This window comes from Podarcis muralis, chromosome 8 (assembly GCF_964188315.1).
Source record: "Podarcis muralis chromosome 8, rPodMur119.hap1.1, whole genome shotgun sequence".
Taxonomy (NCBI): Eukaryota; Metazoa; Chordata; class Lepidosauria; order Squamata; family Lacertidae; genus Podarcis; species Podarcis muralis.
Window position 1 is genome coordinate 52,780,093 of NC_135662.1, and position 22,034 is coordinate 52,802,126.

At 40.3% G+C, this 22,034-nt stretch overlaps 1 protein-coding gene across 1 annotated transcript in view; it reads left to right on the forward strand.

Moving 5' to 3' along the window:
• The window catches only part of DOK6 (docking protein 6), a 173,899-nt gene extending 152,847 nt beyond the window's left edge, over window positions 1-21,052 (forward strand). Inside the window, exon 8 of the mRNA XM_028737445.2 lies at window positions 14,572-21,052. Coding sequence (XP_028593278.1) covers window positions 14,572-14,711 — 140 coding nt within the window. The 3' untranslated portion in view covers window positions 14,712-21,052. The remainder of the gene's footprint in view (window positions 1-14,571) is intronic.
• The last annotated feature ends 982 nt before the right edge of the window (window positions 21,053-22,034 follow it).

Sequence of the window (22,034 nt, forward strand, 5' to 3'; positions counted from 1 at the left end):
ACCAGAAATGCAGAGTTAAACAGCTGCCAAATAGAGAGGATGTCCTTTGTGAAGGAAGGTGGATGGCTCCAAATGACTGCCACCTAAAGCTTAATTAATCATATTATATGGTACCACAAACAGGAAATGATTGTGCAGATCATGTAGCAGATCATGAAATTATACCATTAGGTTGGATCCAAAGTTGTTCACAAGTGGGTCCCATCAATCACGTTGCTGTAAATGCAGTAACTTCCACTTTTACTACATAAGTTTGATCCTTCAAGAACACTAAAATTGTCAAAGAACTTTGCCTAGAGTAAAACCAAGTTGAGTTTGATGATACGGCTAAGACAGTGTTATCGGTAGGAATTTCCAGAATATATGTGATTCTTAAAAGTGGTGGCGGCTAAACATTCTTTATTTGTAGAAAGGAGGATGCCATGTCCCGATGTGGATTTGGTAAAGCAATTACCACAGAATCTCCACCACCACCCCACATAAGACACTGGTCTGGAAGTATGCCTCACTGTACTTGATGGGATTTATTTCTTCGGGGGATTGAGCTGTGATATTTTAATTTATATTTTCAGTTTTACATTTTTTAAATACATCCAAGGTGGTACAAGCTAATCTAAGTGGCACATTACTAAGAAAGCATCAAAGTCATTATTGACCAATGCATTTCATTACCACCACCAGGGCTCCAGGTCTGAGGAAACCCTGAGCAAAATGTCCTCTGCTGGGCCTGTTCCTCTGATGGCAAATTTACCTTGCGGCAGTGGCCATGTTCGCAACTGAATCTGGCCGCCGCTTTAAATTTCCCACAATGTTCACCAGAGCAGTGGTAGGTTGGGGGCATTGTGAGAATGTAAAAGGGAAATTAGATCAATGGTTTGATGCCCAAAGGCACATCCTTCCATCATTTCCCAAGATGGACAGATGCCGACAATATGGTGGTGCTCATCTTTCAGTGGGGTGGGTAGACTTGGTTCTTATAAATTTATTATTGGTGGAGCATTTTATGTATCTTGTATTGTCAGTGCTTTAAATTGCCTTCATTTGCTGTATCTTATTTTTTGTCAAGTCACTTTGAGATATTCTACTGTAAAAGGTGACCAAAATGAAATAATAATAAAGTAATACAAGTGATAGGCCTAGTGGCCTCACCAGTATTGCGAAGCAACTTGTCTCGGGAGCTTTGGATAGCCTCGTCTCCTATTGCCTTCCACCACCTTATGAACACTTTATTGGCAAGCTTTTAATTTGCTACACTGAAGTGATTTCATAGAAGTCTGCATCTTAGCTATCATGCTGTCTCTTAGTGTCTATTTTTTATTGTTACTATATTTTTATTTTGTTGCTGTGCTGCAATAATTAAATCACTGTGATTTTAATTAATGCAAGCCTCCTTGAATAATTCATATGCATTAGAAAGGTACAGTATCAATCGCATAAATAAATAAATAAATAAATAAATAAATAAATAAATAAAGTAAGTAAGTAAGTAAGTAAGTAAGTAAGTAAGTCCTGGACTTTAAGAGGGTACTCTGGTCTGGCACCTGAGACTCCACTGAGAATAACTGATTAATGAACCATGATACTAATCTGTAAATATTAGAATTCAAAGTAACAATAATGTTGCCACATTTATAAGAAGACAGGACAAATGGGAATTACTTTGTAAGCTGTAGAAGCACGAATAAACCAATGCAGGCCCAGGAAGACAAATTATAGGTAATAAAATGGTAAACTGTGTGTCACATCTTAGCTCTATGTTCATATATCTCTTCATTATCTAAAAGTTAGTATATGCTCTATAAACCAGGCTCTCCTCTTCAGGGTCTCTCTTTTTAAGTGTCTCTATGAAGAGTCATTTGAGAAAGCAACACCACCAGGAGAATTGTGTCTCTTTTCAGCCTAGGTTGGATTTGTCAGCACCAAGCAATAAATATAAACAAGGAGAAGCTCTAGGCAAAAATAGCTTGGCCTCAGACCCATGTAGTAAAAATGTCCAGATTAGGCTACTGTAATGTGTTATACTTGGGGCTGCATTTGAAGATGGTATGAAAGTACAATTAGTCCAAAATGTAGCTGCAAGGCTATAAACTGGGACTGGGTGTTACGATCTCACATTTTGCCTGTGCTTTGTCAACTCCACTGGCTCCCATCTCATCATCAGACTCAATTCAAAGTGCTCATTTTGACATTTAACACCCTTCATGGCGGGGAACAAAGATACTGAAGGACTCATTGTCTCAACACATGCACTTTTGCCCCATCATCTGTGGTGCAGTGGGTGGCTACCACAGAAAAAGCTTACTTAGTGGTGGCACCTGCACTGTAGGATGCTGTCTCCAATGAGTATTGTCTAGCACAGACCTTGATATCATTTTGGTACCATCATATTTCATGCTGGAAGTAATCCCCCTGGAAAATTTTTCAGTTCTGATAGCCAAATACTCTTCACTACTACTTATCACAACAGTAGGGATAGAAGACATTCAAAAGCAACACCACATGGCCAAAAGTAAGTTAAAAAGGAGCATAAAGCAGTGTAAACCAAAGTGGTGCAGTAGTGTGATTGCATCGCTAATGGACACGACCTATTGGGTGGCATGGGAAAGCAAAGGAGGATTGGGATGGGATAGGAACAGAGAGCAAATGAGAGGTGACATACAACACTGAAAGCCTTTCAGCAACAATGGAATCATTTATGTTATGGATCCCTCTGCACCTGAGAGGCTGTAGTGGTTTGTTCTACAGCAGGCATTGATGACAGTTGATGTAGGGTTACAGCTGATGATGGACAGTCCCAGAAACCAATTGTGTGTGGACCTGCAGCAGTGCAGAGTTGCACCCCCCCCCCCTCTGGGCTATTCCATCCCAACTCTGCCTCTTGCATTGAAGAAAACAGTTCCCAGAGAGACAGTGCATGAAATAGGAGTTAGCCTATAGAACAGGGGACTGGTGAGAGACACATGACTGGCCTCAAGCTTCATTCAGGTTCTCCACCTTGGCTTTAAAGGGAGTGCAGGAGAGTCATGGTTCACATTTGATGTGACTGAAGCAACGCTGTTTTAAGTCACTGTTCACACCACGTATATAGGATCAGGCTGCATCTAATTGACTGAGCAGCATATTTTATTTTGTACTGAAAGAGAATTTGCAGATAACCTTTCTGAAAACCCCACCAGCTTCAAACCTCACTGCTTAAAAATACACTCACATTTGAATGTTATGCTAAGTAGTAATTGGATTTTAGCATGAAGAAGTGCTTTGTTAACAGTCAGCTTATCTTCATATAATTATATACCTAAATACATTACTTTAGTTGAAATAAAGGTAATCACACAAATTGATTCATAATCAGTGAGTGGATACATGATAAATATTAATTTCTGAGAATTATTGCAAGCTGCTGTAATAGCAAAAACCAAAACATGTCTTTGTATCCTTTCTCTCCCTGGTCTTTCAAAATACATATTCTGGTTGTCAGTGGGTAGACAAAAGCATTTAACAGATGGGCCATCTTTTTTACTTGTGACTGCTGTGGAAGAGGCAAAGACAACATATTGGAAAGAAGCAGGTGGCAAAGGAAAATGTGGACAGAGTCTTAGGAAATTTATACTCAGGACCTGAAGGTTTCCTTATTGAAAACCATGAGGTTAGCTTAGCTTATCAGACTGTAGATTTAAAAAATAAATCTAAGTAATAGAATAAGACAAAAGCAGGCACCCAGAAAAAAGCCCAGATATAATGTAAAGCTATTTAATTAGCAACGTTCTCCCTCAGGGTAACAACCTGAGAATGTATAGTTGCATTATATTTTCAGACTATTAGAAACAGTCATCTGAAACCCACTAGAGGTTTGCTTTCTCAAATGTCCCTTGAGGGGACATCTGTGACACTGGGGTTTTGGACAACAACAAAAAGGTGCCCAATTTAACTATTTATATTACAAAGTCTTTTATATTCTGACAGTCTGAATTCAAATAATATATTCTCATTTATGTTTATATCTTAGTCCATGATTCCAAATGCAAGTTTCTGCTGACAGGCCTATGCAGTTGTTGTTGTTGATGATGATGATGTGTGTTTTTCTGGCGTAGCCGGCCATTTTAGCAATTGTTTTGTGTTGCTTTTATTAAAGGTTTTATTTTGCTGTACATTGTCTTGATGTTTTGCAAGAGAGCAGTATATAAATACTTCTATAAGTAAATAAGTTGATTTTTTGATAACAGTAACAATTCTGTAATTCTGTGCGTGCCTGAATTGCTGTTTCATTGTTTCAATCTGTTTGACACAATTTGCTGTTTAAACTAACAGCTTGGGTCTCGTTGCCAATGGCTTTCCCCCCTGGAAACCACTTACTTCCAAATAAGGCACTGAAGTCCTGCATATCCACTGGGTTTCCAGCACCACCATTACAGCTGAAGAGAAGACTAAGGAGAGACATGCTGTACACAAATTGGTCCCCATATGCAAATTGCTGCCACATAGAAGGAAGCAAATACTTATTGTCTGCTATTCCAGAGGGCAGAACTACATCGAATAGACTTAAATTACAAGAGGATAGGTTTTGGCTGAACGTTGGGAGAAGCATCTTAATAGTAATAGCCGATCAACAATGGAGCCATTTACCTAGAAAGGTGGTAGGCTCTCCCTTTATGGATATTTTTGTCATGACTTGTCCTATGATCCCGAATGGGTTGACTGTTGCTGTCTAATGAAGAGGAGCAGGATGTGGGGAGTGCCACAGACAAGGAGCAGCCCAAGAGGGAGGATGAGTGAGCCATATTTTACTTATCCTGTCATTCCGCACAATATGATTCGGCTCAAGACGTACTAGAAAAGAAATGAAAATTGCCCTACAAAAGAACAAATAGCCTAATGGCTTCTAAGCCAGTGGAGAACCGACAGTTGCAGAGTAAGTGACTATAGTACACAGAAGGCAGAGCAGAACCCTCAGTAATACATACTAGTCCTGGGGCTATGCTGACTCTCTAGGGTAAGAAAAATAAAAGTAAAAATCTGTAGCTAGAAACTGTAAAAACAACAGCCACTAAGGTTGGAAGTGGGATGGTTTTGATCATGCCGAATCAATGTCCTGAGTAATCAAGGTGGTTTAGTCATTATTGGGCTGAGTTCCATTATAATAATTTCTCGGTATTGTTTCAGTAGAAATCATTTATGCATTATCATTAATGGCATTGTTATCCCACACTTCAGCTGTTTCAGCCGCAGCCTGATGCATTCAGCTGAGTACACCACTTAGCTTTGTTCTCCGATTGATTTGGCTTTAACTAAAAGTGAAATATGGTTATTATAGTGGAATTACTTTTAGACAGTCTTATTTTCCAAGAAGACAAACTGTAAATGCAACTGTTGCTCATTGTGATTTTGGTGGATTATTGGTTATTTCTCCTTTGTTACATAACTGACCTTCCTTATGCTCTGTAGTTTTTGTTTGCTTTTAATCTTTGAGCAAAACTGGCATCCATAAAGTATACTGGGTATATTTGCCATTGTATCTAGTTATTTATAGCAAAGGATGATTTACCATTTTCTTCTTTTTTACTGTTTCCTAACGTACTAAAACCATATTTGAAAACCAACTTTTCCTTGAATAGGAAACAATTCCAAATTTGAATAACCATGCTTGTTTCAAATAACAACAACAACAACAACAACAACATCCCTTCCATCTGGCTGGGTTTCCCCAGCAATTCTGGGTGACTTCCAGCAAAATATAAAAAATAATAAAATGTCAAACATTAAAAGCTTCCAAATACACTTCCGTTTAGAAGGTTGCTTCAATTCATAATAGAAAGCTATCCTGTTTATATCAGCAGTCATAACTTTCTGGGTCTTTTTTTTTTTTAACATAGGTGCATGAAACCTGCAGACATACAAGAGAATTAACCTAGCAAAATTTCAGACAGGCAGATCTAAGGGCGTTTCTGTTTTACAACAACAACAAAAATCAAAACTTTGTAAAATGGCAATGCATACAAATCCTAAGAAAAGTAGGCCCAAAATTATTTTCCCATAGAAATTATTTGCTATCCTGCATTTTAGAAACAGAGGAAATGAGTTTACTCTTAAAAAAGATAAACCCTTCATCTCTTTAAGGCAAGGGTGTGAAATATGCCCAATTTAGGATTTGGCTGCACAGACCTACTCTTCAGATTCCCAGTTGAATGCATCACAATAAATTTATAAAGAACAGGATATCCCTGCAGATGGCAACATTAAATTGGAAATTAGGCACATTGGTAATTCAGGCCTGTTATTTAAATTGTGAATGCCGGAATGGGGAGTAAAGAATCTGCTGTAATGTTGGCTTGCCTTCATCCTCTGTCTGCTTAACCGTTCAGCTATATAACAGGTTACTCAACTACTTTGTTTGTGTGTTTTAGAATTCCTAACACTACTAGCTAAAGACATTTATGACTAGAAGAAAAACCACTCCAGGGACTCTCCAAAGCCTGCAGTCCTCAAAAATCTGAAAAGGGAGAAGTGTCTGGGGAGAAGTAGGAGACATTTTTAATTGGTTCCATTATATTAATGCTGATGCATATCTGCACCAGCCAGTTCTGATCCATTTCATCACACACCACAAACATAACCATGTTTTCCAAGAAACACACCAAAAGTTTCTGTTTTGTGCTAATGAAATCAATAGGGTTTTAAAAATTATTACGCTATACTTTTGAATGGTTTTAAAGTAGAACTGTTTTAAATAAACAAACAAATGATATTATTTTAATAAAGTCCCATTGAAGTCAGTAGGAATTTCAGGTCAAGCATGTCTAAGATTGCAACTATACTTCTCCAGGAGTAGCTTGTGCAATCGAACCCTTGCAGCGTTTCTGATAATGCAGATGCTGAACACCACATAGCCCATCACCAACTATATATTCTGTTGCCACTTTGGTCTGTCTGCATCAGGGTTACAAATGAAGCTAATTTGACAGCTGGGCAGGACAGGAAGGAATTTCTGTCACATCCTTGGCTGAAATAGCAGCCCTCTTCTCTCCCAAGTCATAAGATCCAATAGTCAGGGGATAGATAGTAGAGAACCACTCATTCACAACAGCTGATGCCAGCGCGTGCACACACACACACACACACACACACACGTAGATGTGAGAAAGGAGGAAGCTAAGTTGATGTTTAAATATACAAATGCCCATATATCTGTTCCTGAGCTAGATCAGTCCCTTTTCCCTCTCTCTTTGAAGTAGAGAGATTACCCCCTCCAAATCCAAGAGGCTAACAGCAGCAACACATTTCTTGGTTGAGCCTCTCCTCCTCCCAGAGGGGAGGAGTTGTGAGCAGGAGCCGTTTCCCGTGTTTGGCAGGGGGTATTCCGGCCCCTGCTCAGCTGTCCCTGCTGCCGTGCCACGCCCCCTGGCAGTCAACCAATCAAGGGGAGGCTCGGGGGCGGGGTTTAGCTGCTCAAATGCGACCGCGGCAGCTCTTCCCTCTCATTGTGCTGCTGGGTTTTGACAGATCACCCACCCACCCTCGCTTTAGTTCATTGCTTCGTCCTTGACCTTGCTATGGACCTATGGTTGGTTGTCCAAGGGGCCTGGTAGGAATTTTTATCCAACTGGCAAATTGGCACCAGCCACTTGGTTTTTCACCTACCTCGTAGCAAATCGTCACAACTTTTAGGTATTGGCAGTTAGGCATTGGAATATGTTTGTGTATTGGAGGGCAGGGTGTGGCCATTGCCTACCCCTCCATTTTATGGGTATTCTGTTAAAGGAGTCCGGCAGGCGTGGATCCTGTCTGACACCCTTGCTGGTGGCTAGGGTCATGGCACGACACCCGGTGACATCAGGGGGAGCTTACAGTTGTATTTGCATCATCAGGCTCCTCCTACTGGTGGTTAACCCTTGTTAGACTGACCCCTTCCTGAGGGGATGGAGTCACGCTCTGTTGTTTTATCCAATGCCTAAGCCAATACCTCTCACATGCTGTAATCAATGTTGTGGCCTTTTTTAGCCCATTAACCTAATATACTGTGTCCATGTGTCTCTCTTATCCTCAAGCGGGTGGCGGGTCCTCGAATCAGAAGGCTGAGAAGGGAGGAAAGGGGCAGCCAAAACACTACCTTCCATCCATAGCTTCCTAAGTCCCCACTTGAACTTGCAGGAATCCACCACTAAAGCTTCCTCGGGTCTTCACTATGTAATAAATAATTTCCAGCAGAGAAATATTTCGCAGATCATATTAGTATGTTAATATTACATCCACCTTGCAATTTTTATTGCCACAACCAACAGGGAGATCCAATAGGGTAGATAAGTATATAGAGCAGTTGATAAGGGTGCATCTGATTAATTACAGTGGCATCATTGGAGACAAGAAGGGAAAGTAATATGAACTATCAGAACAGTAAATCAAAAATCCATCACTGCTGGTAAAAGGTGCCTATTGGAATGCAAGGTACTAGAGGTAATTTTCAAGGATATAAAAGAAAATTATCTTATAAATCTGCTTAGATGTGAAATCAGCAATACATTGATTCATATAATGTTTTCTTGGTGTATTGCTATTGCTTGGGTTGTGCCTGGGCACAACAATCACTGTCTGTTGGTTGGTTTGTTTGCGTTTCTTTCATTACTTTTATATCTTCCTTCACATCTCAGGTCATTCGAGGTCATTCCAATATAAACTAGTTTCCCCATTTTTTTATACTTTATCTTATTTGTTCATGCCCATAAACTGAAGTCCCTAGGCACTCTCACAAAGGGTGAATCATTATATTCCTACCAGAGCGTTCAATAGCTGTCTTCCTCTTTTGCCTTTTCATGCTCATTTTACACCACAGCCACATTTTGTACTGCAGACTAAAATGCCAAACAGTTGTTTTAATGAAAATGAAAGTCTTCTGCATTTCCTTACTGCTGAATCTTACCACTAGCCATAAACAACCACATTTAATCAAATATAGTCACAATGCAGGCAGGCACAAATGGATCAGTACTGAAAATGAAGAGGATCAACAGCAAAATATAAAGCAATGAACAGCTTAGGCTGTTAAGCAAGGCATCGCATTTTCATGAGCCTTAGACTAGAAAATAAAGGCCAGAAAGCATCAGATAACATGTGCATGTATATCACATGATGAATGAATGAACTTGACTTTAATAAATTGTATATTGTTGATATGAAAGGTTTCTCACTGATATTTGATTCATAATGACCCACACACATACACAAGCTGCCACTTAATGCTTCAAAGGAGGTTATAGAATGTTGACCAGATTTCAGATCTTGCTTAAGTATGCTATAGCTGTGGTCCAAAAAACATTTGGATCACACACACACACACACACACACACACACACACACACACACACACATCCTTAATAGCAGCAGCAATAATAATTGATTTTCTGGAAATAAGTGTTTTCATTCGTCCCAATGGAAATTAACTGTGGGCATAGGACTTCCTCCCCCCCATCCCCTTGTGTCACATTTCTTCACAAAATGACTACAAAAAATAGAATTTGATGCACCTCTGAAACACACTTTCTCCAAAGTGTAGCAATGCTATTTCCATGCCTTTCTGCAAATATATAGGAATTTTCTTAAAGATTTTTATGAACTTTTCTGATCAGAAGGGATCACTTTCACAATCCAGAGAGATCTAAGTGATTGTATGAGCAGGAGCATTTGCTCTCATCTTATTCTTCAAATATCCATTAATGTTCTTCTTTCAGCTCCTTAATAGCATGTAATCCAAATTCCCCATTGACTCTGAAGTTGCTACAGATCTTTCTTTATTAGTACAAATTCACAAGCTATGAAAGGAGGAAAAACCACTATCAGCTCTTCAGATAAAAATGACACTTTACCTTACGGTGCTTTGGTCATAACACACATACCCCCCCAGCTTTTATAAATTGCAAGCGACCAACTTAAAAAGAGAAGGAAAAGACGGCAGCCAAAATATTACCCAGTGGAGCAACCCCACCACCAAAAAGCCCTATTAAAGAGCTGTCTAGATGATACAAGTAGATTGATAAACTGACAAGCACTGAAATATATCTGTGTTCCCATTGCATTACAATAGTAATAGCATATTATTTTTAAAAAGCTGCAAATTTGCAGGTTATTTACAGCATGTAGGATCAAGGCCGACCCAAGACATTTTGGCACCCGAGACAAACCACAGAATTAAGTTCCCTTCCTCCAGTTTAGTGATATGGAGGTGAAAGCGTGGAAGAAATTTAGCTTCATCTGAAAAAGTACAAAACCAGACTTCCAAACACAATTCCAATACAAAGCACTCTGTAGCCCCCACACAATGAAGCACACAAAAATCAAGCTGTGGTGTTTTGTGCCCTCTGGAACTTTCAAGAGGTTACTTGCTTTTAGCATTCCAGTTTTGATACCAAACACCATTGTATTGCCCCCACACAGCCTGCCCAATGCACATAGTAACACACTCAGGTATCAGGTTCAAATCCCAGCTTCCCTGTAAAGCTCACCTGGTCACCTTGAGCCAATTAAAACCTCTCAACCTAACCTACTTTACAGGCTTGTACAACACCTTAAACAGATAAGTGGACTGAAATAAAATTTAGTTGTAAGCTGTGTTGAGTCCCTGACAAAGGAAGAAGGTGGGATATTAACCAACAACAATGTAAACTGTGAGAATGATCAGGCACATAGCAGAAAGTCTTATTCAGCAAGACTCTCAACAGACATGCAGAGAATTGCAGTGCAAGGCTCAACAATAAAGGAACAAACACTCCAAGTGTTCTCTAAAAATTGATGGCAACTGAACCATTGCAATTAAACAACTTAAAATGGATTGGTTACATGTTCCTTTGAAATTCCTTTGAAATTATGAGAGATAAATACAAAGTGCTCTGTAGGTCAGCTTCACCATTTCCTTCATTTGGTGCAGGCACATTGTTTTCAATATAAATGTCCCAGACTCTGGCCTACCTGGCAGCAAGTCAGTATTGTGAACTCTCCAGTGCAGAGTCAATCCATGTGTCCAAAGTCCAAATTGAAGCATGGTCCTGGAGCAGCCAAGCCAAGGTCCATCAGCTTGGGTAGTTAAGCACACCCAACACCTCCACTCTGCTACCCTTTTATACTTTGCATGCTGATTGCAGCATCTGGGCTTGACAAGGCATGTGACCCTCACCTGTTCCAAGCCTACTCCAGCTGAGGAATCACACCTCTCCACTCAGAGCTAACAAGCCCCACCTGGCCAGCTAGGGTTCTGGCCTTGGGCCTTTGCCTGCCTCAGCCTCCTGCAGTTCCCCTTCCATTATTACAATTACTATTGTCGCTTTGTTTAGTTAGCTGTTTGTTATATAAATTCCTGCAGGGACTGAGTGTTATCAAAGGGTACATAAAAACGGGAGCAACTGGAACCAAGTTTAGTGCCCTGGTGACCTACCAGCCCCAAATCAGCCCCCAGTGAAACAATACAGTCTTGAAAAGGAACATTTGTCTCCCAGTTGCTGACTGCAAAAGTGCTGTTCTGAATTGGAACAAAAATCCTGTTCCTAAATACTGCTAAATTATTGACAAGATCTAAACTATCTGTCACACAAACTCATGAATCAAGCATGTATTACATTCCCCCTTTATATGAAAACAGTTGTATGCATTATTTATAAATGGCTTGGCTGCTAGAAGCGGAAATTTTACACAGGGAATGAACTCGAAATCACTGTAAGTTGTCTACTAACAGGTTGTGTTATAGTAAGTTTAGCCAGTGCTATTTTTCTAGAAAAAGAGGTGCCGGAACTCACCATGAATGTCTCCCTTGTTCTCTTATAATGTCAATGGCTCCCACCCAGTTCCAGATTTATAAGCTAAACAAGTTATAGCTCAGGGCCCCACTCTCTGGGGGGGGGGGGGGGAATTAAAGGGGGAAAAACTGGATATACATTTCCAAAATATAAGATTAAAAAACAAAATAAAACCTACATACAGCAACAGTGTTTTGTGCTGTGAAGGCTCCTATGTTGTATTTCAGTTCAACAATTACTTTGATAAAATACATATTTTGTTATGTGCAAATGGCTTTAAATACCTATTAGGTCCATAAATTACCATATAGCATATATTCAACACAAAAAACCAGTGACAATTTGTTGTTGACAAAGGACAACTGGACATATAAAGGGCCACATTACCTTCAGTAGCTTAGGGCCTCATCAAACCTAAATCCGGCCCTGCGCCCACCTGAGAGGTGCCAGAACATAGTTCCAGTGAGTTCCAGATAAAAAAAGCCCTGCGTTTAGCAGTAATCTGTTGGGAATTACTAAAGTTGAACAGCACCATTAATTTGTCTGTTTGTTTGTTCTTGTTTTAAATTGAAGGTCATTTGAATGAGGAAGTCATGGGTCATGGAGTGTACACACATGTTAACTGTTGCCAAACAGGTTGCATTGTTGCAAGCCTGAACAATCTGTTTGGCTACAGGTGACAGTGGAAGCAAAGATCAGGGAAGAGGCAACCTATAGCCCTTCAGATGCTACAACACCTATCAACCCTGCCCATTGGTCATGCTAGCTGGTGCTAATGGAATTTGTAGTCTTACAACAACTGGAGGGCCACAGGCTCTCAATCCCTGCCCTGATGGCAAGGAAAAAGCATAAGGCAGGGGGATCAACACATCAGTCAAGTGCAGAGAAATCATGTGATATGTGAACAATTACCATGGCTATGACCTACCATGCCTCCACCACCATCCTAGGATTTGGGAACTTTTATTTTCTTTTAGGTAAAACCAAATACACATAGCTCTGTTTCAGATGTTTCTAACTGCTTAAGCACTACCAGATACTGCTACTATTATTCTTCATAGAACTTTTGTAGGTGGCGTCAAATAATTTCCCACTTAAAAATTATGACTAGGCATTGTTAAAAGGTTTTGTGACGAACTGAACCAGCCTGCAATATCTTGAATGTGCATTTTTGTTTCTGGAGGGAGAGGAATAAAAAGTTGCTTGTTTCCTTATGAACTTTATCAGTACAAATAAAACGTCCACATCAAAAGTCCACTGGGGAACATTTAAAAAGTCAGGATGATGGAGACAAGATTTACATCTTCAGGACGACACTGGCATTTCTGCAGTAACAAGCACAAAAGTTTAGGCCAGGTGGCATCTTTCTAAGGGAGGCATCATCAAGTTCACAGTGTATTCTGATGTATTATAAGCACAGCAAGTGGAATCTGGTGGGAGAGAAATACCTATTAGAAGCAACTTATAATCAGCCTCTGGTATCCCAGCAAACTGCATAGATTGATGACTTCCCATTCATTAATCATCTGCCGGTTTACATTTTAACACAAAGGCTTCCTGAAGCCAAAAGACATCTAAGCCATGATATTTCATTAAAGGTTTCAAAAGCAAAGGTTAATTCACCCAGCTAGTAAACTGTTAAGACGTATGTGTATTCTCATTTGATGTGTAATATTATAACGCTGTCTGATTATTGCAGTCACTGTACTGTCTCTGGTTTCACTCCCTGATACCACCGTTTTCTGTTGTACTTTTTCTGCTCATAACTATTATTGATTGGTCTCCTTTCTTTGGATTTGATTGGCTTGTAAATTTCAGTGGAATTATATGAGATTACCTTTTCTATACTGCATTTCCCCAGCAGATTGGATCAAGATGGTCATGAGATGTTTGCAGAACCAGCCATACCAGGCTTCCTCAACCTCAGCCCTCCAGATGTTTTGAGACTGTAATTCCCATCATCCCTGACCACTGGTCCTGCTAGCTAGGGATCATGGGAGTTGTAGGCCAAAAACATCTGGAGGGCTGAGGTTGAGGAAGCCTGAGCCATACTAATCCAACCTTTAATAATTCTGTCATCTGAATGCAGGGGAAGCTGAACACTAATATTGCATTAGAATGCCCCGTCATCCTAATCACCCAAGCTTCATGCTATAGATCTCTTTGCTCCAGACTAGAGGGGAAACTACAAAAGATTCTGTGACTGTAATTTGTTCTGAGACAAATGTAAAGGGCTGGTATGTACCTACCGACGAGTTTAGAGCAAACTGGAGAAATCTATGTGAGACTTACCTTCCTTTCCCCACTCATTTGGCATGCTTCCAGTGTTGTGTTTAAAAATATATGGTGACAGGTGGAGCAAGAATACGCCCCTTTCCAAATCTATCACGGTCTGTAACATTACAGAAACAGGTCCAACAAAAAAGGTACAAACTATACTTTTCTAGCACATTTAGAGCACATGCCCCCCAAAGTATTCTGGGTACTGCACAGAGTTATAATTCCCAGCAATCCTTAACAAACTACAGTGTCCAGAAGTCTATGAGGGGGGATATAGGCTGCAGGAGCACCATATTATTTACACATATTTGAAGCCCAAGATAGGTTGTAGAATTATTGTTGACCTCAGCTCTCCCTTTACACATATCTTACCATAGTCTTTTAAATGAATGATAAACCATTTCTGGAATATCAGTGTATCTTGTTAACATCAAGAATATGTGCAATTTGCAATTGTTAAAATATAACAATATTCATGAGATTTGTCTCCTGCCCCTCCCCACTCCTTTCCTTCCAGGTCACAGCCTCAGCTCAACAAAAGTGACTCGTGCACAGACATTTCCCAGCTACACCTCAGAGCAGGATGAGGAGCACGGGCCACGCATGTCACTGTCTAGCAGCTATGGATTCAGCTACAGCTCAGGCCTCATCCAATGACACACACCCTGTGTCTAACCAGAGAGACAGTCTAGTGTGAAACCTGCCTGTAGGCCCTGGAAGCCACTTGCCATTTCCTCGGTGTCCACAGAAGACAAGCCGTAGTGAAAACTGAGGACACGTGTCTCCAGGCTGCAACAGTGAAGGTGAAATCTTGGATCACTGCTTCCCTGAGGCAGAGTCTAAGTGTTTTATTTATTTAACTTTTGTATTTGGTTTTGTCCATATGTTTTGTTTTTTAAAAAAGAAAAATGTGAAGAAGAAGAAAGAAGAATTCCCTTTGCAGTACTGATGGTGTGCAGCTGAAGTTTCTGCACAACCACAGACGCTGCCTGTTTGGGGGAGCGGGGAGCAAAACATTACATGTTCAATGTAAGGCTCTTGCCGATCAATTAAATTGTCAAGCTTGCTCATCCATGACAGTAGCCACCTTTATATCCTAGGCATCAGTCTACCAACTGAGTCATTCTTGCAGAAATGGTACCAGGCAAACAAAATTTGAAATATACCTCAGAGGGAAGTATGCAGTCCTATTACCAATTATGCACAGTTTATTCCCATTGACTTCAATGGGATTTATGCATGGGATTTAGGACGGTAGCCCAAAGTGGCATTTCTGAGGAGGCACCAGTGACTCTTAATCAGGTTCTCATCACTACAGTTAATACACAAGATAAATATAGAGATAGATACTGTCAATGGGATGGCATGGCGGTGCTTAGTAGCCTTTCAGAAAATAGATTGTGTTGTGTGTTAAGAGGTCATATGCCTAGAATATTTCCCACACTGAATTTTTATGCCCAGATTCTGCTGTTGTGTACTCTGAACCTAATAATCCAAAACTTCCCATTGGGGAGATATCAAGGGAAGACTGTCACAAAGCACTGTCAAAGTCTTCCCATTGTAGATAATATTTAAATAGTGAAGTCTGAATTTATAGTCAGTATACTTTTAATTCTGTATACTGTGCAGGTGAGAAAATTGATATGACATTGCTAGGCAGCAGCCCAATTTCCATATAGTTTTATAGGGCAAGATGCTTGGGCTGGAAGAAATAACTACAATTTCAAGTTCTGTTCTTATTATTCAAGTCTTCTTGGTTAATATGGATTTGTTCTCTTTGTCAACATTAATTTTGTTCTAGATTCCTTGTCTGGTGTCTAACTCTGCTATACAACCATAGGCTAGTCATGATTAAATTTCACAGCCATTGTCTCATTGCAACGTTGATTTTTTACAGTCTCCTACAGTGAACAGCCACATGAAAATGAACTGAACTGTGTGTTTTTTAGTCTTCCTGAAATCACAACAGCTCACTGTGCCCAAAACTTTCAGTCTTTTTCTAAAGATCAAAAAATAAATGGCAGCACCTATGAGTAGAATAAATGTGATACAACAGGATTTCAACAATCACTAGGAAACTGTATGTTCTGAAGTAATGCTATTGCATTCCAGGACAACGCAATTTATTCAGCTAGGTCTTCAAATAACAGAGATCTACTATAACTTAAGAAATTAAATAATTGATTGACTGCTGGCCACTACTGGTGCCATTCTTATACCTCTAGCATAGTATCATTTTCTAAAAATAAAATGCTGCTTTTGGCCTAGCATTCCACCACCTCCTCCCAAAATTATGCAGTTATGACTGTAAGACGATAAAAAGAGCAACATCTTCACAAGGCAGCATGTAAAGTTAAAAACATCAAGCAAAGTTCAAAAATTAAAATGCATTGTTAAAATATATAACCAAATATGAAAGGAAGTGGCATAAAATAACTAAGTCTGGGGAAATGAAAAAAATACCTTCACCAAAATGGCACCTGCGCAGGCGTCAGGCAAACATCTCTGGAAGAAGCATTCCAAATGAAGGGTGCCAGCACTGAGGAAACCCACCCTCCCATCAGATAGCAAGAGAACCCTGGGATTTCTCTGCCACATACCTTAATATTCAGGCTGGCCCTACCATTAGGCAGAGTAAGGTGAATGCCTCAGGTGACAGATGTAACGGGATCAGGAGCAATAGCCTACCTGGTAGTTCCTTCTGAGCTCCCTGGACAGTCCCCTCTGTTGTAGGACATGGCTGTATATATCATATGGCATGTCCTGGGGGCCCTAAACTAGCCTGCTGCAGGTATGATGGAAGATGCTGCCCTATTGCCAGTGTTGAAGTGAAATTCAACCCCCAGTCCGGCTGGCTTTTTAACATGGGATAGGGAGGAGGTGCCCTATTCTCCTTCACCACAAGCAGCCAAATTTCTTGGGCTGTGCCTGCTGGGTGGGTATGCATGAAGGCAAGCTGTCCTTCATATCCCCTGGCCCTGAACTATGAAAAGCTCTAATGGCCAAAACCAGCAGTTCAAACTGAGCCCGATGTGCGTGGATTGACTTGTCTACCAAATGTTCTTTAGACATAGGAGGGTCATGAAGCAAGATATCAGTGGCTGACCTCTCTAAGGGCAATCAGAAGCATTCTAGAAATAACAGACCTTTCAATAACCCAGACGCAAACATTTTAGGCTTTAAATGTAGTAAGCCATTAAGAAACAAGCTAGTTTAGTCTGAACAAAAATGGAGGCACATGCTTCAAATAACTTGACCAGAGTTGCAGTTTCTGAACTGCACCATGAGCCTTCAGGCTGGGAGGGGTTCTGCTGCTTCAGCCCTTCCAATAATTCAGTTCCATGTGAATTTCCAATGCAAGGTACTGCAAAAAAAAAAAAAAAAAAAAAAAAAAAGGCTTCAACCTGCATCATTGGGAAAATGGACAACTGAATGCCCTTATAACTAAAGTGTAATTTCACAAAAGTCTCAGCTGTGAAACTGTGTCAACAGCTTTGGATCACACTTTGAAAACTGTAAGTTAAAGACAGGATCTCTGAGCACATATGAAGTATGTGCCCCCTCTATTTCAAATTAGGATTCAGGATTTAATAATTAGAGAATACTACTGTCAAGGAGGCCTGAACTACCCATAATGACTCACGAGTTCGTCTTCTAGAAGGGCACCAGATAGGTGTTCCTCCCTCATTTAAGAGTTCTTTTTTTTAAAAGTCCACAACAAACAAAATGAGACATGTTAGAAATCAATAAAGGGACAGACACAGTGAAAGGCATAAGCGTAAATGCACAAAAGGTCCCCCCCCCCGTCATGTGCTTCAGTCTTCATAAAGCTCATTGTAATGAATGTGTAGAAAACAATTCTCATAACACTTGAAATTTTAGGGAAGAAAATTCACTGTGAGCAGACTGGGTATTTTGTTCCGTTGTAGAACTGACAGCCTTGTTTAGCAGCAGAGTTTCCTGCCTTTCGTTGTTTTATGAGGCCAGCACTGGATGTGTTAAAAGAGTCAGAATCTTCTCCCTCTCCCCACTACCTCTGTAAGATCAAGTTTTATCTATTGCAATTTGAAGACAGAAAGAAAAGATTTCTTTAAAATGGTGTGAAAGAAATGTCTGCTTTGATTAAACATTTATTGATACATTAGGGTGGGAGATATTACTTCCCCCAAGCCATTCCTGCAGTCGTAATAGATTGCAGACTTTTACACCTCAGTGAACAGCTGCTGAATGAAACCAGTGTGTGATCTGATGGAATTAATCACGCCCCCTGTCTCTGTCACTTACTCTTCTTTTATCTCACTCACCGTGTTTCTACTGCCCAGAGAGACCAGCTTTCTCTGTGGAGAAGTGTTGAGCTACCTAACACCACAATGCAGAATTTCTGTTTCTGGCTGTTGCCCCCTGTCTTCTTTTGAAGCCGTGGTTATTGACATTTGTCATTTTTAAAATAAGGAGTTGTAGGTAGCATGTGAGAAATCCTTCCCTGGTCAAAAATATTTTGTATACAAGAACCAGTCCTGTATAGGCCTTGCATAATATTAGTGATACAAAGCTAGATTTTACTAATGCAGCTGAAAAACTTCCCATATTTTCTCCAAGTCAGTTATTATACAACACTGATGCATGTTGTACATCCATTTGGCTTGGACTGTGTTCTTATTACAATTTAAGTAGATTAGCATTCTTTGATATATATTTTTAAATGGAAACCACTTCTTTCCCCCTCCCTGCCCCACAGTTTTATTATATGTTCTGCTAATAGGAATGCCCACATGCATCATGCTCCAACGCAGAGCTTTTCTTTTCTGAGGGTACTCATGGGTACGCAGTACCAGTATCTCCTTTTCTAAAAGAAAAGCACTGGTTAAAAATGTGGCACTTGCTGTAACAACTTCGTGCTCCAACTTATCATTGTTTCTACTGTTCTCAACCAATAAGGGGCGGTTGAAAAAGAACAACTATCCATGATATGTATTTACCAATGTACAGTGGTGCCTCGCAAGACGAAATTAATCCGTTCCGCAAGTCTCGTCTTGCGGTTTTTTCATCTTGCGAAGCACGGCTATTAGCGGCTTAGCGGCTATTAGCGGTTTAGCGGCTTAGCCGCTATTAACGGCTTAGCCGCTTTAAGAAAAAGGAAACAAACTCACAAGAACTCACAAGACATTTCGTCTTGCGAAGCAAGCCCATAGGGAAATTCGTCTAGCGGAACGACTCAAAAAACGGAAAACCCTTTCGTCTAGCGAGTTTTTCGTCTTGCGAGGCATTCGTCTTGCAGGGCACCACTGTACGTCTTACTCACAAAAGCGAACAACCATTGCTATTCATGATTGGTCAGAAGTGAATAACATTAAATTCCATGGGGTTTACCTGCATACACCATTCCATATATGTACATTTTCTTAAGTCTGTGTAATTTAAGCCTGCTTCAGTCTACCCACTTTTTACACTTTTAATAATTGTAAAAGGAGCTCCAGTTCAAGAACAGTCAACTTCACCTATAGTTCAAGAAGAAAGGAACAAAGCAACCAACCAAGTAGGAGCAGAAAAATTCAGATGCCAATAAAGTAAAGCTGTGTTTATGTTGATATATGAACATATAAAATGGCCCTTGGAGAAATAACTTTTTCTTATTCATAGCCTGTACAAATGGCATTTCACAAAGACAACTGTGCACCAATCCTATTGGCTACTGAAACCCTTTTGGTTTTCTTATGTGAGTTGCACCTTAAAGAACGTAAGGTTCTTTTGAAACCTGTCCTTTAAAATGAATTTCTGCACTGAAAACAAAAAGTGTGCACCAAGATATAAGTATGGCAGATGAGTAAAATATACAACAGCATGTACCAGAAGTATCGTTAGAATAAATTTCGAAGTTTTAATGTGGTACAGTTAATGCACAGCCTTGCATGTCTAATGCAGCCCTGAAATTAGCCATTTGTCCAAGATTAGAAATTACTCTTCCAGGTCAAGCAGGTTGCCAAGCCAAGTTCCCAAGCAGAAACAGACAGACGTGGTTGAATGGTCACACTACTATAATTTTTGCAGCTGGAATACTATTCTACATATGAAACATTTCCAAAAGATTTGAGTGACCACAGTTATGGTCAGTAAGTTATGCATTGCTGGGATCATCCATTGAACTTGACTTTCTCTTGATTTCAACCAAGACCAATAAAAAACTTACCAATAACAGAGTTGCAAACAAAAAGCTGAGAGTAATGTGTACAATCACACTAATCACGCAATTGTTCATTATGGATGTCCTTTTCATTGCATTGATATGAGATATATTTGGGATAAATCTCACATCTATTAACAATCACAAGTACAAAGCTGGGAACAGTAGTTTTTCTCATTTATCTAGTCCAGATAAAATGTGTGTTTGTGCTATGGACAGGGCTGGTAGGGGTGACATGAAAGCTGTTCTTACCTCTTTACCCTGCCTGATCTTTGCTGTTTCTTCACTGTGCCAAATAGTGGAAAGTCTTCAGCAAAGCCTACCTGTTTTTCACCTCATTCTTCTAAAGAACTGCAAGATCCATGTGGTCGCCTCCTTAATTCCTACTCTCCACTTTCCCCTTGTATGTTTGCTTTTGAATCAGTTTCACTCCTTGGTGAAGCTGGAACAGTTCCCCCTCTTCTTCTATTTAAAGAGAATCTCATTCTGCAGACAAAGTTCTCGAAGAACATCATGTGTAAACAATTTGAAAACATGGTGATACATTTTTCTATGAGATGCTGTTGATATCCCCAGTTGTGTGGTGGACAAAACGTAATTTAAATGTGTACAGGGCAGCCGTGGTTTTTAATGGTTTAAAAACAGCCTTCAGCTACTGTTCACTGACGCTCTCTTTTGACTGAATGGTACATTTACTGTTGTTTCCTGTTCTATTTAATGGAAAGAATTAAATACACTGCTCTGTGTGATGTGATGATCCAGTTTTCCCTGTGAACCAAAGCATCTATGAAATTTGAATTAAACCAGATTAAACAAATACTAAGATGTGCTGTATAATTTCCCCTCTACCCCTCCTCCTGCTTTGAATGAAAAGTTTGCGGCAGAACAGACTGTGGAAGCATCTGAGACATGAACAAAAAAATAAAGAATGCTTACTAGATAAAAAGCAAACTAATTAAAAAAAAGTACAAGACAACAGTAATCCTTTTCATTCTCTGTTTAGACAACATGCTTGCTTTCTTCCAGTATAAAGTTATTCTACTACAAAAAAAAAACCCAGAAACACTGATTGTGTTACATGAAAGAGCTATAAACTCAAGTCTTAAATAAATTAGTATAAGGCATTTGAAGTTCCAGCTGGGTAGAAGTCAAATTACTAAGCACAGCCATACCCTTACATATGGGAACAAAACAGCTGTGTGTGCTGACTGCTGTACCAACGTAATTCACAGACGGGTAGGGGGGTGGATTTCAAAAGGAGGTGCATTTCTGGGCTATCACCAGAAACTGGTAACCTTCCTCCAGTGCCTGTGTAAGTCTGCAGATCCGAATCAAGCCACTCTTGCATGCTCCCCAGTCCACAAAATAAGGCCACATATGTACAAATGCCTAAGCCAGACGTTTCCAACCTGAGCCCACAGCTCAACTTAACCAACTACATTCTTTCTGTGGCTCCTTGGTGGGGAAACGAGCTTCGAGCCTCAGAAGCCCAGTCACATCACCCCTTGTTTGCAGAGCTGGCAGTTCCTCACACCCTTGTGAAGTGTTCCCTCCCCTCTCCATGGGAGTCCTCTGGGCAGCTGCCACCGCTGCCCTTGGTCTCTGAGCTGCCCACCCCTCCCCAAAGAGAGCTGCCTTCTCATGCTGCCCCTTGGGAGCCTGGGAAGAGGATTCCCCCAGATTTAGCAGCCCGATGGAAACTGGCCAAAGATGAACACGAGGCCAGCAGTTACTCACCTTGGGAGGCAGCAGTGGTGGCAGCAGGCGCCGGGGCTGCTGCAACAAACAACTGTGTAAGC